The sequence below is a fragment of the Diceros bicornis genome, chromosome 4 (genome assembly GCF_020826845.1).
Source record: "Diceros bicornis minor isolate mBicDic1 chromosome 4, mDicBic1.mat.cur, whole genome shotgun sequence".
Taxonomy (NCBI): Eukaryota; Metazoa; Chordata; class Mammalia; order Perissodactyla; family Rhinocerotidae; genus Diceros; species Diceros bicornis.
The window spans coordinates 42,374,850-42,389,685 of NC_080743.1; the positions used below are offsets into that span (position 1 = coordinate 42,374,850).

A 14,836-nucleotide genomic window follows, 5' to 3' on the forward strand; every position below is an offset into this window, starting at 1 on the left:
CCCCAAGCCAAGTTCTCCATAGGTATCCCTCTGATTTAGCCCAGCTCCTGAGACCCCCACCAGGGGCCGGGTACCCCCTCCTGGAAAGGGTGGCATGGACAGATGGTGGGTGGAGCCCTTCATCCTCTGCATCTGGCTCTACAAGCCCACTTGACTGCCTGACTGCTTCCCAAGCCTCTGACCACCCCTTCCTCTGCTGCTGTCATCGTACTCCCAGGTCTAGCCGTGGGCCTGGACCCCGAGGGCTATGGGAACCCTGACTTCTGCTGGCTCTCCATCTACGATACGCTCATCTGGAGTTTTGCTGGCCCTGTGGCCTTCGCAGTCTCGGTAAGTGCTAGAAAGGGCTGGGGGTGAGCAGGCTGAGTGTGTCCTCAGGATCCCCTTTAGGAATGGCTGAGGCCGCCGGGCCCCTGGGGGGTGGAGGCTGTCTATCCTCTGATAATCCCCCTCACGCCTCCCCCCTCCTCTGCTAGATGAGTGTCTTTCTGTACATCCTGGCGGCCCGGGCCTCCTGTGCTGCCCAGCGGCAGGGCTTTGAGAAGAAAGGCCCTGTGTGAGTACGGGGAGTGGGTGCCTGGGCAGTGGATGGGCATCGGTGTGGGAGGCCTCACAGCCAGACTCACGGCCCACCCCTCTCCCCAGCTCAGGCCTGCGGCCCTCCTTTGCTGTCCTCCTGCTGCTGAGCGCTGCGTGGCTGCTGGCACTGCTCTCCGTCAACAGTGACACCCTCCTCTTCCACTACCTCTTTGCTGCCTGCAATTGTACCCAGGTACCTGGCCCAGCCCATGCCTTGCGGGAGCCCCATGGAGATGGGAGGGGAAGCCGGGCTGTGGGGGACCCGAATAAGCACTTAGACAGGTGCTGCCTCTTGCCTGCCAGGGCCCCTTCATCTTCCTCTCCTACGTGGTGCTTAGCAAGGAGGTCCGGAAAGCACTCAAGTTTACCTGCAGCCGCAAGCCCAGCCCTGACCCTGCTCTGACCACCAAGTCCACCCTGACCTCGGTGAGGGAGCCAGGGGTCAGGGGGGTGGAGGAGGGGTCTTGGGGGCGGGGAGGAGGAGGCCCAAGGAGCCTGTTCTCTGTGCTTTCTGTCTCCCTTTTTCTCCATCCCTACATCCTTTTCTGGAAGGAAGAAGGGGTGGTGAGATGGTACATGTGGCCTGGGAAGAAGGGGATCTGGGGCGTGGGGAGGAAGATTTTGACTTGGGAGAAGTGAGAGTGGAGTGTGGAAGAATAAGGTGAGGAAGTGGCCAAGACAGGTCATCAGGTCATGAATGCTCAACACCTGAGACTCCCTCCTGACTCCTGGTGAATTTCCTGTCTCCCACGATGCTCTCAGGAGACAAGTCTTGGTGCCGTCTTTTCCCAACAAGCCCTTATTCAGCCGAGTCCAGGGTACTGGGGTGCATAGGATTGGCACAGCTATGGCAGAGCTACAGCCACTACTAGGCCCTGATAACGGCGGGCAGCAGAGGTGTGGGAGCCTCTCTCTTCCAGACCTAGGCATGTGGGAGGTAGAACTTAGGGCAAGCTCCCTTAGCTCTTCCACTTCTCAGCTTGGGGCCGACCCATCCTGCTTCTCCACTTACTGACCTCTCTGTTCTCTCCCTAGTCCTACAACTGCCCCAGCCCCTACGCAGACGGGCGGCTGTACCAGCCCTATGGAGACTCAGCCGGCTCTCTGCACAGTGCCAGCCGCTCGGGCAAGAGTCAACCCAGCTACATCCCCTTCTTGCTGAGGTGAGCCCTGGCAATGGCAGGGCTGGGAAGGAGAGAAGTGCACCATGTGTGCTAGGCCCAGGCCAGCCAGCTGCCAGGAGTTGAGTAGCACACACCGTGGCTGATGCCACGTGTGGCAGCTTGAATTAGAAGCAGTGAGGAACACGGAGCAGGAACTGGAAAACCCAGGAGAGAGAAGACAATGGGACACGGGCAGGAGGCCAGGCTGACCCCTCCAGCATGACCTTGTCTTCTTAGGGAGGAGTCCACACTGAACCCTGGCCAAGGAGCCCCTGGCCTGGGGGACCCTGGCAGCCTCTTCCTGGACGGTCAAGATCAGCAGCATGGTGAGGACAGAAGCCTCTGACAGCCGGGGGTGGGGGGTGGGGGGGGTGCGGGGGCAGCTGCCTGGGCTTTGCTGAGAGTGGGTGGAGGCGGGTGGGCCGGCTGTGATCTCTTCCCCACCTCCCAGATCCCGACTCAGACTCGGACAGTGACCTGTCCCTGGAAGATGACCAGAGTGGCTCCTATGCCTCTACCCACTCTTCGGACAGCCAGGAGGAGGAAGAGGAGGAGGAGGAGGCTGCCTTCCCTGGAGAGCCCGGCTGGGACAGCCTGCTGGGGCCTGGGGCCGAGAGACTGCCCCTGCACAGTACCCCCAAGGGTGGGCCAACGCCAGGGCTGTGGCCTTTGGGGGCAATGGGAGGGCATAGGGCCTGGGATTCCTGGGAAGCAAGACTGGGGTGGTGACTCTCCTAGCTGTCTGCCTTCTCTCGGCCTCATCTACTTCTTTTCTCCACCAGATGGGGGCGCGGGACCAGGGAAGGCCCCCTGGCCAGGAGACTTTGGGACCACAGCAAAGGATAGTGGTGGCAATGGGGCCACTGAGGAGCGGCCAAGGGAGAATGGAGATGCTCTGCCTTGGGAGGGGTCCCTGGGCCCCCTTCCAGGCCCTTCTGCCCAGCCTCACAAAGGTGAGTGGGGCACACCAGCTGCCGTTACCCCCCAGTCGGCAACCTCACACCTCCTGTTTGCCTGGTGGCTGGTGGGGCTCTCTAGGGCAGCCCCATGCCCCCACTGCCTGCTCCTCATGGCACCTGTCCTCCCGACCCACAGGCATCCTCAAGAAGAAGTGTCTGCCCACCATCAGTGAGAAGAGCAGCCTCCTACGGCTACCCCTGGAGCAGGGCACAGGGTCTTCTCGGTGCTCCTCAGCCAGTGAGGGCAGCCGGGGCGGGCCCCCTCCCCGCCCACCGCCCCGGCAGAGTCTCCAGGAGCAGCTGAATGGGGTCATGCCCATCGCCATGAGCATCAAGGCAGGCACAGTGGATGAGGACTCATCGGGCTCCGAGTGAGTGTGGCTGGGTGGGCGGGACAGGATGCAGCCCTGCAGAGGCCCTGGCTGGGCTCCGAGCTGCCCCCAGGCGACTCTGGTTGGCAGTCAAAGGATGAATGGGCTGAGTGTGGCCCAGCCCCCTTACTGTGATGTGCCCACAAACCATGGTGCCCCGCAGGGTCAGCCCAGCCCAGCATCAGGCAAAGTGAGGGAGGGTGGGGCGCTGGGGTTGCTTTTCTGTTTCCTTCTTCTGGTGAAAGCTTCTCACTGTCTCCTCTGCTTTGACTAACTCTCTGTCTGCCTTTTCTGTCACTTTCCTTTCCTGTCTCTCCAGATTTCTCTTCTTTAACTTCCTGCATTAACCCTGGGCCGGTGGTTCCTACACCCTGAGGCTCTCTTACCTTCCCCAGCTGCACTCATGACCCTACTCCTGTCTTGTGCTTTATCCTGCCCCTGCTCCCCACCACCTGCCTGCAGCAGCGACGAAACGTCCATCTGAGGAGCCTGGGCCTTGCTGGGAGGGGCAGCCACCCCACCCAAGGCCATCTAGTGCCAACTCCCTCCCCCGCCATCTCCCTCACTGCACTTTGGACCCCTGGGGCCAACATCTCCAAGACAAAGTTTTTCAGAAAAGAGGAAAAAAGAATTTTAAAAAGGATCTCCACTCTTCATGACTTCAGGGATTAATTTTTTTTATATGCTGGAAACTGACTCCCCTTTCCCTTCCCAAAGAGGATAGGACCTCCCAGGATGCTTCCCAGCCTCTCCTCAGTTTCCCATCTGCTGTGCCTCTGGGAGGAGAGGGACTTTTGGGGGGCCTGCCCCTCATTTGCCATCACCAAAAGGAAAGGACAAAGCCACATGCACCGAGGGCGTCCAAGCCCTGCAGGCTGCACCCGGGCAGGCCTCAGTATGGCGAGCGTATCAGGGCAGAGGGCCTCCTCACCTCGCCTCTGCCGCCCCTCCCAGGAACTGAAACAGCCCTGTCTGGTGAGGGGGCAGAAGGACTCAGCGCCCCCGGACCCCCAAATGCTGCATGAACACACACTGAGGGGAACCTGTGCCCCCAGGCGGTGGCCGGGACACCCCAGCCCTTCTCCTTTCCCTGGACTCCAGCCACGTGCTGCAGCCCAGGCGTTTGCTCAGTTCGCTGACCCAAAAGTGCTTCATTTCCCTGCCCAGCCCGCACTGGGGAAGGCCAGTCATGTGTTGAGTTGCGCTTCTTTGCTGTTGTGTGGGTGGGATGGGAGGAAGAGTAAGTACAGTGCTGGCTCCTTGCCCCAAGCGGTCTCCAGCACAGGTCTCAAGTCTGGGTTCTGGTGTCCACTCACCCAACCCCCAAGGTTAGACAAACCCCACTTTGTCTGACCTGCTGTGGCCTCTGAGACATGTTCTGTTTTTAACCCCTTCTTGGAATTGGCTCTCTTCTTCCAAGGACCAGGTCCTGTTCCTCTTTCTCTCCCTCTCCCACCCCCAGATCCCTGCGAAGAGAGAGTTAATATATATTTTTTATTTATTTGTTTTTTGTGTTGGGATGGGTTTGTGTCCGGTCCCAGGGGGTCTGATGTGGCCATCACAGCTCGGGTGTGTACCCAGCAGTCCTGGCGTGGGGGCCTGAGGCCCTTCCCCTCACTCCAGGCTGTCATCTTCCCACCCTTCCTCCCCTCTCCTCAGTTTTGCCAACTGCTATTCGAGTCACCAACACTAAGCATGTATTCCAGACTTGTCACTGACTCTCCTCTGGAGCAGGTGGCTAGAAAAAGAGGTCATGGACAGAAAAAATGTTCCCGTTTCTCATTTGTAAGGCTGGTCTCTGGCTTTTCTGCCATGGATTCTCCCCCTGACCGCTCCCCTCAGCAATTCCTGCAAAGGGTTAAAAATTTAACTGGTTTTTACTACTGATGACTTGACTTAAAAAATACAAAGATGCTGGATGCTAACTTGATACTAACCATCAGATTGTACAGTTTGATTGTTATTGTAAATATGGTAGGGTTTTGTGTTTTCTTTTTTCATTTCTCCATACTACTGAATAAACTAGTTCTGTGCGGGTTGAGCAGTGTCATCATGTCTTCTGTGTGGTGCCCTGTTCTTCCAGAGGGAGGGAGGCCCGGTCTCTGGAAAACAAGAGCAGGCAGGGCCCTGGAAGGGCCAGGAGATAAGCGGACTCAGATGCCAAGTGGCTGATGAGCTAGCCCCCCTCCCAAATAGCCTCATCAGCACAGAGCCCATGTCCTGGCATTTCCAGGCAAGATACGGCAGGAAAGTATCCTTTTTACCAGGACAGGAGGGACTTGTGTGGCTAGAGAGGCTGCACAGAGCAGGCAGGTGTCCAGCCCAGGGCCCCTTAGGGCTAAGTCCTGAGGGTGGAATTTAGGAGGCAGGGAGGTCTGAGTTGAGAGGCTGATGGGAATTTAAAGGTGCTCAGTGACTAAGGTACCGCCTCACTACTTCTCTGGGCCATTTTGTGTTTTTTTCCCCATTAGAAATGAAGCAACTACTCATACTCTAGCCAGCTATGTGCTCTGCAACATTCCTTCTATTCCCAAGTTGTGTTTTTCAAAGGTCTGTTAAACAAACAAGATAGAGAGTTAACATGGGGCAATAGAGAGTACTGATTAAGACCACAAACCCTGGAACTAGACTGAGTGACTTAATCTCTCCAAGCCTTAGTTTCTCTGTCTGCAAAATGAGAATGATAATAGCGTCCGCCTAATTGAGCTTTTATGAGAATTAAATAAGTTAACACGTGTAAAGTGCTGAGAACAGTTCACAGTACATAGTATGAGGCCAATAAATGTTGGCTTCCGTCTGCTGCTAGAGGGTAGGAGTGGAGGTAGAATGCAGAAAAAGAAGTAATAGAAAGCCAGACCAAAAGAAAAGTCAGCAGGTAGCTGAACAAGAAGGGCAGCTGTGGGAGATAGGCCTCCACCCTGGCTGGCACTGCCTACTGAATGTTGCTTAAGCCGATTTGGAGTGGGAGGGCAGGTTAACTGAACTCTAGACTGACCTAGAGGGCAAAAGGAACATGCTTTGTCCTCTCTGGCCACCAGGTGGCAACAGCACTTGGGTCTGCTGCTTGTTTTGCCTCTAAGGACCCACCCAGGCCACACCGAAGTGTGTTCCTAGGCTTGCAGACCTTCCAATGCTTCTGTCAGAGTGGTGGTCACCAGCAGGCTCTGCTCACTAGACATACGTGCAGGATGCAGCTGGGAAACACACCTGAGGTTTTCTTGCCTCTGCCAAATGTCTCCAGGGCCAAATACTCAGTGTTTGTCTCCACACCCCCTCCCCAGCTCAATTCTTGGAATCCCAGAGGCTGCAGGAGTTTCTGTAAGAGGCTCAGGGAAAGGTGAATGTCACTGTGATAGAGATGAATGTGTTAAGTGAACCTTAACATCAGCCATAAAAAGGAAAAGAAAGCAGTGGAGGGCCTCTGGCCCCAGGTACTGGGGAAGGGCATTTCAGTGCCTAAGTAGGGTTCTTATGGCCATAGAGGTGTGGCGGCAGGGACACCAGCTGGCACTCCACTCCCTTTGCCTAGCTGCCTACTGGCTTCCTTAAGTCATGGCCTGGCTTTCAAGGAGGAAAGTTCTCTCAAAACTCATAAGGAATTGAGTTGGTTTTGGTTGCAAGAATCAAAGGCTGTGAGAAAAGGGACTCATAGTTAAATCTGTTAAATGAGTCTTTGTCATTCATTCAGTACCCACCATCTTGCACTCAAATATTTTTTTCAATAAATGAATGAAATTCTCAGCCACATACATGTGAGGTGTCAAGCCAGGATTATTATCATTATCATTATTATTATTATAAATTACTATTCATATCCTAAACTTGGGTGTCCTTTCCTGGCAAGAGAATGGAGCCTCCTGGGAACTCCTCAGCTTCTTATCTGCTGTACTTTGGGATCAGGGGGCCCTTTGGTGGGTATCCTGGTACTCAGCTTTTCTGATTGCCTTAGGCAGAAGATGCCAGAACGCCTCATCGCATTCTGCCTTACAGCATTAGAACACATCAGTGTTCTCCTCTTATCTCCCTCACTAGATTTGAGAGCTGGCACCAGGGTTTATAAACCTCTGCAGTGCCTAGTGTTGTGACTTGTATGTGGCTGAGAATTTCATTCATTAAGTATAAGGTGGGTGTAGGAGGGGGTTAAGGTATACCTTAACTTGATCTGGACCTTCTAATAACAGGAATCCTGGGAAAGGGCAGCCTGTTCCCATCTAATGCTGACAAGGGGGGTAATCACAACCTGACAAGCTGGAATCTCAAGGCCCCAGCGCCTATTCAGGCCCCTGCCTACACAACACAGCCTGGTTACCTCATTGGAATTACACAGGAGTTTACTCCAAATTTGTTAGAAATTGGAGCAGGATCTACTTTCACAAGTACAGAGAATATAAAAATACATTCATTTTATTTTAGAAAAATGCAGACTGATGGAGTAAGCTTATCATAAACTGGCCTGTTAGGAGTCACAGAATTTACAGGAAACAAGTTCTGGAAACCAGATGCCTGCCTCTGCTTCTCCAAACAGGCCCGAGTCCAGTAGAGGATGTGACTCAGGAGGACCCCTCCTCAGAGAGCAGGGAGGTTAGCCACAGAGACCATTCACATGTAAACGTCCAGTGAACCAATGCCTGGGAAGAAGATCAAACTCTCTGCAGCTGAACACAAGAGTGGGGGTGGATGAGGACAATCCACTCTCCTGCATTTCTCATTTTTTGTTTGTTAATTTCACTACTGGGAGGCGACCTCTTTTTTCCCTAATCTTCTTTCAATCCAGAGAGTTTGATTTTCCCCCAGCTCACTCCTGATCTATCCCATCTCCCACGGTCTCTACTCCTGGGCACTAGCCCTGGTGGCATCTCTTCCTCCTGCCCCTGGGCCAGAATCTGCTGAAGTCAGGGCCTGCCTCCAACGGGAGGACTGGGGAGGCCCAGGAGAGGTGAGTCCAGGCAGTGACTGTAGTGGTTTGCTACTGAATTCTTGCTTGCTGTCCTGATCTCTCTACCTAAAGAGACAGAAGGAGGAACTGCCTTAAATTGCCCTTCTTCCTCACCCAGCTGAGTTCGAGATCCTCAGGGTAGGAAGAAATGGGCTTCCCCACCCCTACAGGCTCCCCTCCTCACCCTTATCTTGCCACACAGGATTCAGGGCTGATGTGCATAACAGCTCAGAAGCCCAGATGGCAGAGGAGAGAGAGAAAGCATCTCAACCAGTCTTACCTGGTAGGTCCTGGGTCTGCAACTTTCTTGGGGGGCTGCAGATTGCTGTGAGTGGCACCAGTGAGGGGAAGATTTGGTCGCTGGGAAACAGGAACTTGATGGGGGTTAACAAAAGAAATGCGTTAGCAGAAAGTTCAAGTGACCTTCTCAAAAAGAAACAGAAGGCACAGTGAGTTTGGGATTAGTGCCTTTCCTCTCACCCAAGGTAAAAAACAGAAGGTATTTGAAATGCAAGGCTCAAACTCTTTGCCCAGGCCCACATCCTCTCCTAAACTCAGTCTCCCCATCTTCTACAGAGTTATAATGGAGATGGAGGTGGTCACTGTGACCAGCTCTGGGAGGGTGCAGTCAAGCTGGGCAACAGTAGGTCTTCTTCCTCCTGACTTCTTACCCTGATGTCCATTCTTCCTCACCTCTGTGCCCTGCAGCACTGGGTCTTGGAAGTCCTTTCCGAGTTGACTGAGAATCTGGAGGTAGGGCACCTTTGCTGGGTGGTACACTCCGGCTGGTGAGTGGCATTCGGCTGGCAGGCCTGGGGATGGCAGAGGGAACAGGCAGCCGACTGGAAGGTTTAGCAGCTGCTCCCTGTGGCCGAGACAGGCGCTGAGAGTTGCTGGTAGAAGGCTGTGGGGCCAAGACTGGTCTGACAGGGGTAGGCGGGCCTGGTGGAGAGGAGCAGAGGAATTTTAGGGTAAGCTCCACATCCTCCCTACTCCCGTTCACCCATAGCCTTGCTGCCCAGGTCTTCTCACTTGCTATTGCTCTCCCACTGGGCCCAGCTTTTCCCCGGCCTGGAGGAGTTGATCGGGCAAGAGGAGAAGATGCCGGGCTTTTGGCTGCGGGGAACAGATTGCACGTGGGCGACTCCTGAAACACAAAGAGAGAAAAAAAGGACTAGAATGGAAAAAGAATCTGTTCTGCTGGGTGACTAAGGGATAGAGGTGGAGAGTGGCCTAGATCCCAGTAAGGAAGAGCAGAAGTTAGCTGCTAACACCATCATCATCACCAATACCATTTATTGAGAGCTTATTTTAGGCATTCTGGAGCTATGCACGGACACTACAGTAAGTGCTTTGCTTGTGGTATCTCATTTAATTCCAACAATTCTATAAGGGAGAATTTACTATTCCCATTTTACCAACGAGGAAACCACTCTATGCCTGTACCGAGTCACGCAGTGTGTCTGGGGACACACAGACCCTCTAAATTCACCTTCTTCACGCTGGAGGGCCTCTTTCCAGATGTTGCTCGAAGAGCCCTGACTGACCCCTTCCTATCACTGCTCCGGAGTCGAGGTGGCAGGCTGCTTGGGGAGGGGGTGCTCCGAGCCAAAGAGCTCACAGTGGGCAGCAGGTCCCGGACAGGACTGTCCTTCAGCACAAAGGTCTCCCGCCGAGGGCTGGGCTTCATCCTGCGAGGCCCCAGGCCCTGGCCTGTGATCTCCCGCTCCTGCAAGGCACACTGCTCCAGCTGAGCTGCCAGCCGGTTGGCTTCATCAAGGATCTCCTCCAGCTTCTCTGGGCTGAGGGGGCCTAAGCTGAACCTCAGACCCTGGGAGGCAGGGCCCACTGCATTTGGGTCACTTCGGTGGGAGAGGCCTCGTCGGAAGGGTTTCTCCGGAGTCACCGACACTGCTATGTCTTCCTCTTCACGACTGAGACAGAAAAACCAGGCACCATGCCCACGCGTTAGAGAGCAGGAGACTGGGCAAAACCCGCACAACAGAGCCAGGGACACACCCCTAAACCCTGATCCCCATGCTGGGTGTGAGATCCGGCTTCTAGGTGATGAGACACCTGGTTCTATGAGGCCTAATAAGCCTTCAGCATTTAGTGACATTGGAAATTACGCAAGGATGAAGACACAGCAAATCCACTTACCCTTCTCCCTAACACCCTGTAGTCTCCCTCCAGCTTATCCCTTCTCGTTCCCCCATTAGTGTCATAGAAACCCAAGTCAACCCCAGTCAAACCCAGCAGCCCCAGTGCACCCAACCTTGCTAAATTACCAACCCAGGCTCCAGAGGCCAGTAATTCAGCAGTAAGGGGTCAGAGAGGCCTTGTTGGAGGAGAGTAAGTAGGATAAAGAGGCTAGTACCTGTCAGATGGTGACAGCCCTCCAAAGTCCAAGGTCTCATCCACTATAAACTTTACATCTGTAGGGGAGGAAAGAATGACTGCCAGACTCGGGGCCCTAACACGGCTCTCAATCGCAGGGTCTCATTCTGCCCTCCAGGGTTTCCTTACCTTCCTCCAAATCTCCCATGTTCCTGCCAGCAGAAGCAAGAGTCAGCTTAGACCTGAGCTGGAGAGAAAACACACCATTCCTCTGGTCTCCATCCTGCCCAAGGCTCCCAGCTAGACTCAGGGTGCAAACCAGGGGTTGGAGGTCATGCTGGAGGTAAAGCAAGCGTCCCAGGAGTGGCACCTGCCCCTGTAACTACCCCTGTTACCTCCGGGGAGGGTGCGGAGAGCTCCTCCTCCACCCCCATCGCCCTCCGCAGACTGCGCCCCTCAGCGACCCGGCCTCTCCTCACTGGAGGCGCGCCCCACCTTCTTCCCGCCACCAATCTCCGGGTTCTGCCTCCCCCCATCCACCTCGCCACTCCCCACGGCACCACACCCACGGACCACACCTTCAACCCACCCTCAGTTCTGACTTTTCGCGCCGCCACACCTTGCGCGGAAGCTGCTTTCCTCCCACAACCTAGTCCAGGGAATCAGCTCCGAGGGGCGGGGCTCCTTTCGAATCTCTCAGGCCCCACCCACTCCCATCACACGCGCTCAGTGATTGGCGGATCCCAGCATCCCCCGCCCTTGGGGGGCGGGGCGGCGGCGGGCAGCTGGCCGGAAGTCTGCAGGTGGGGGCCGTGTGGAGAGCGGTTCCAAGAGAGACTCAATGCAGAGGGCTGAAACCCCGGGGCCGCGAGCGCGCGCGTGCCCGGGAGACCTTCCTTTGGCTCCCAAGAGGGGAGCCGAGCGGAGTCGGGCCTGGGAGGGGCGGGGCCTCGAGGCGGTGCGCGAGGGAACGGGCCAATGAGCTTGGGTTTCGCGCCCTGCCCCCCACCCGCCCGTCTCCTCCCCCTCTCCGTCTCCTGCTTGGTCGAGCCGGGTTTTGCCGGACCTGCGCGGTCCTGGGGACCGGCGTGGTTGCCTGACGCCCCTCCTGGCCGTCGGCGCCAATCCTAACGCTGTGCCTGAGGAAGATTGTTCCGCCTGCAAGCGCCGCGTTTGCCAAATTTGCTCAGTTGTGGTTTTTCCAAGTTACGGAAGCACCTAAACATTTATGTTTTAAGTATATTGAGATTCTCTAAGAAGTATATCTTCTGTTGGCTTTTTAAGCAAGAACATTCGGAACGTGAGGCAGCCAAGGTGTAAAGAAAACAACGGAATTTTCAGACAGACAGATTTGGGTTCAATTCTAACCGTGACTCCTCTGTTTGCAAGCTAGGAGAGTTTCAGGATACTTGACCTCTCTGCACCTGTATTTGACCCCTCGCTCATCTATGAAGTGAGCATCTTGACCTTGACAGTTACGTGGTTAGGAGGATAAGTATGAACATTAAGTTTTCTACCGTGTGCCTTAGCGGCTTTTGAGGGGGTGTTTGTAACTTGCTACCTCTAGACCAAAAGCTATGTTTGTAAAATGCTTAAGGCTACAATCATTAGGGATTTTTCTCTCTGTTGTTTCCAAGTGTTGCCTGTGAATAGGCTGGGCCACCAGTTAACAGAGATGTTCTAAAAATTTTAAAAGGCCGGAAAAGAATGGCTGAAGAGCTTTCTTGTAAACAAAGAACCTGAGCTTTAGTCTCCAGAGTTTATGACCATTATTTTGGCCACTTAAAGGCTTTTTCATTTACTTCCTAGCTTTTAGCGGTAAAGTGGAGGTGGTGAGGTTTGCAGGAGTGAGATGTTATTGTAATGCCACAGGAAGCACAGGATCCTTGGAATTTAGTGGGATGATAAGGGAAAGGATGGGGAGACCCGGAACTTGTAAGCTTATGTGAGGAAGAGCTGAGAGAAGAAGGTTTCCTCTTTTTCCCTAGGCTTGCTGGTGAAGGTGGAATTTTAGTTGCTTGTAGGATTCAGGTTCCATGGAGGTAAGAAAACCAGAGCCAGTAGCTTCCCTCTCTCCACACAGGTAGCAGGCAAAGTGAGATCAGAGGAGAGACGCTGTTAATTAACTGCATTCCTTCTTCCCCCAGGAGCAGCCTGAGTAGGGAAAGTCTGCATTTATGTCTTCACCCACCTTCAGATGAGTAGGGGAGGCAGTTTTAGCTAATTGAAAGTTAGTTTCTCCTAGGGAAACTCATCTCCAATTTTCTGTCACCAAATTATGATTTTGAAAGCTGTTGCGGTAGCAGAAAAAAAGCAGTGAAACTACTTTCTCCTCTATGAGAATGACAACAAAGCCAGAAAATGTAGATTTCAGGAGCAAGAATTCTCCACTCTGTATAAAGCCACTAATCTGGGAAATATTTCTCCTCCTCAGCTCAACCTCAAATGGTACATGTGAATAGGTGTTTTAAGATTTTGGATAAATAATGAAGAAATGACACCCCCTTAGGCACATGGTAGGCCTTAGTTCAGAAGGTACTCCGTAGTGTTGAGTGCATAAATGAAAAAATTAAGGATTCTAGTGTAGTTCTCCTTGAATGCAGAAAGATTAGCTGTGACTGGAGGTCTTGGTCAGTGTGAAGAAAATTTTATTCCTTCACCATGAAGGTTGAGAATATATGAACTTTAAGGCATGGCCCTTGAGTACTTCAACAAACAGCAGAGGCTGTGGGCTGAGGCCCAAGGTCTAACTGATCCTTAGGGCATCAAAGCTGGGAGTATTTCACTCCTTCCTGACCTGGGCCCTGCTTCAGCTGGAAGGAGGCCTTCTGGCCGTTATGTACATGACTGGCTCACTCTGGACTCTGCCTCGCCAACATTCTCAGCAGGGGTTCCACAAGTGCATTAGAGCCTACAAAAGATTTGTGTGACTGTTTTCTCAATTTTCCCAAGGATGGCACATAACTAGTAACATTCTAGATGCAGAGGAAGAAGTGAATTTGACATACAGTGGATGCATTGGGGCATTGGGGCTTAATTCTCATAGAACTCCAGTTGAGAAAGGCTAGAATAGATGCTTTGCCTCAACTGAAAATAGACCTTTGGTCTGAACAGAAAAGCCTTTTACACTCTTCTTAGCCAAAACACATCCCCTTCCTCCTCCAAAACTTGCCTAATATTTACTGCCTCTTAGAAATCTTTTCTTTCTTAAACCCATGGTTCCAACCCAGACCCGCTACAGTGGGGGTCACTGGGTGAAAGAGATGAGAGGAAATAGGGAAGGCTCGAAGTCACATAGACCTAGTTCAAATTCTAGCTCTGCTACTTCCCAGCTGCATGACTTGGAGCAATTTATAAGCTTCAGCATCCTCATTTGTAAAATGAAGATTAAAAGAGATAAAGCCTAATGGTCAATGCCTGATGCATAGAAGGCTGTTTCAGTTACATATTACTGTGTAACAGACCATACCAATATTTAGTGACTTGAAACAACAGTAGCCATTCATGTGCTCATGGTTTTACAGTTTGGGCAGGGCTATGCAAGGACAACCTGTCTCTACTCCACAAGGAGTAGATTGGGCTTGACTGGGGCTGAAGGGTCCAAGGCGGCCACACATGTCTAGGGCTGTGGTGCTGGCTGTCAGCTGGGATGCTTGGTTGTCCTCCATGTGGCCTCTCGTAATTCAGTAATCTATCCTGAGATTCTTTACATGGGAGCTGACTTCCAAAAGCAAAAGCAGAAACTACTAGACCTCTTAAGGTCTAGGCCCAGAACTGGCAAAGCATCACCTCCACTACATTCTTTTGGTCAAGGCAGGTCACGTGGGCAGCCCAGATTAGAGGGTAGGAGAAATAGACTCCAAATCTTGACGGGAAGAATACCATGCCCATACTAGGATGGGAAGAATTATTGCTATCTTTTGCAGGTTCTATCACAGAATACCTTCCATATCTTATTTGCTCTAAGAATGAAAACATATAAGCAAGGGCCCCTCGTCTTTATTCTTTCCCCAGGGCTTAATGAGACTCTGCTCCAATTTCTTCAGTATCTCCTAGCCCTCAAGTCTTAGTGCTCTGTCTTTAATTAGCTATGTACGTATTTATGTGTCCTGCTGTCTACATCTCTGTGATGGATGTGCACCCTGTTTTCCAACTTATTCTGGAAAGAGCACAAAGAAAGAGAGCAAGTGATCTTCAGCATCTCTTTCAGTGCCTGGTACTGTACAGAGTTGAACTCAGCTCTGTCATAGACTGTTTAGAGAAAAGGACAGTGTTAGAAACCTTTGTGGAAGAGAGTGTGGATATGGGAAGAGAAAGAGGAGTCTGAGGGTCTGCAGATCCCATACAGTCTGGCTAAAGGATTCTAACTTTCTAAATGGTTTTCCCATATAGAAAGGCTCAGACAGATGGACACTTAGGCACTGAGGATTCACATATTTATTTAGATTCATCCAAACCAGACACTGTGCTGGAGCTCCTTAAGAATACAGT

At 52.8% G+C, this 14,836-nt stretch overlaps 2 protein-coding genes across 5 annotated transcripts in view; one reads left to right on the forward strand and one right to left on the reverse strand.

Moving 5' to 3' along the window:
- The window catches only part of CELSR2 (cadherin EGF LAG seven-pass G-type receptor 2), a 25,335-nt gene extending 20,224 nt beyond the window's left edge, over positions 1-5,111 (forward strand). The window contains exons 25-34 of the mRNA XM_058538680.1: positions 218-330; positions 477-556; positions 646-772; positions 883-1,005; positions 1,615-1,742; positions 1,980-2,068; positions 2,194-2,385; positions 2,525-2,695; positions 2,838-3,072; positions 3,535-5,111. Coding sequence (XP_058394663.1) covers positions 218-330; positions 477-556; positions 646-772; positions 883-1,005; positions 1,615-1,742; positions 1,980-2,068; positions 2,194-2,385; positions 2,525-2,695; positions 2,838-3,072; positions 3,535-3,556 — 1,280 coding nt within the window. The 3' untranslated portion in view covers positions 3,557-5,111. The remainder of the gene's footprint in view (positions 1-217; positions 331-476; positions 557-645; positions 773-882; positions 1,006-1,614; positions 1,743-1,979; positions 2,069-2,193; positions 2,386-2,524; positions 2,696-2,837; positions 3,073-3,534) is intronic.
- Positions 5,063-11,025, reverse strand: PSRC1 (proline and serine rich coiled-coil 1). 4 transcript variants are annotated; one of them, XM_058538693.1, is made up of 8 exons: positions 10,965-11,025; positions 10,535-10,592; positions 10,386-10,443; positions 9,501-9,942; positions 9,041-9,155; positions 8,702-8,950; positions 8,289-8,382; positions 5,063-5,199 (listed from the first exon to the last, which is right to left on the reverse strand). In XM_058538693.1, the coding sequence occupies exons 2-8, from the start codon at positions 10,551-10,553 to the stop codon at positions 5,070-5,072; spliced, it is 1,107 nt and encodes a 368-aa protein (XP_058394676.1). In that variant the 5' UTR covers positions 10,554-10,592; positions 10,965-11,025; the 3' UTR covers positions 5,063-5,069. The 4 variants fall into 4 exon arrangements, with proteins under 4 accessions (XP_058394676.1, XP_058394679.1, XP_058394677.1 ...); XM_058538696.1 differs by lacking the exons at positions 5,063-5,199; positions 10,965-11,025 and adding an exon at positions 7,459-8,074 and having other exon boundaries at positions 8,289-8,368; XM_058538694.1 differs by lacking the exons at positions 5,063-5,199; positions 10,965-11,025 and adding an exon at positions 7,459-8,074.
- Positions 11,026-14,836: the final 3,811 nt, after the last annotated feature.

What these genes read in the sequence shown, in the direction of transcription:
- PSRC1 (XM_058538693.1), bottom strand. An exon ending in GGGCTGTCACCATCTGACAG is followed by an intron (nt 9,943 to 10,385) that starts GTACTAGCCTCT and finishes TTTCTGTCTCAG; the next exon opens with TCGTGAAGAGGAAGACATAG. An exon ending in CAGTGCTGCAGGGCACAGAG is followed by an intron (nt 8,383 to 8,701) that starts GTGAGGAAGAAT and finishes ACCCCCATCAAG; the next exon opens with TTCCTGTTTCCCAGCGACCA.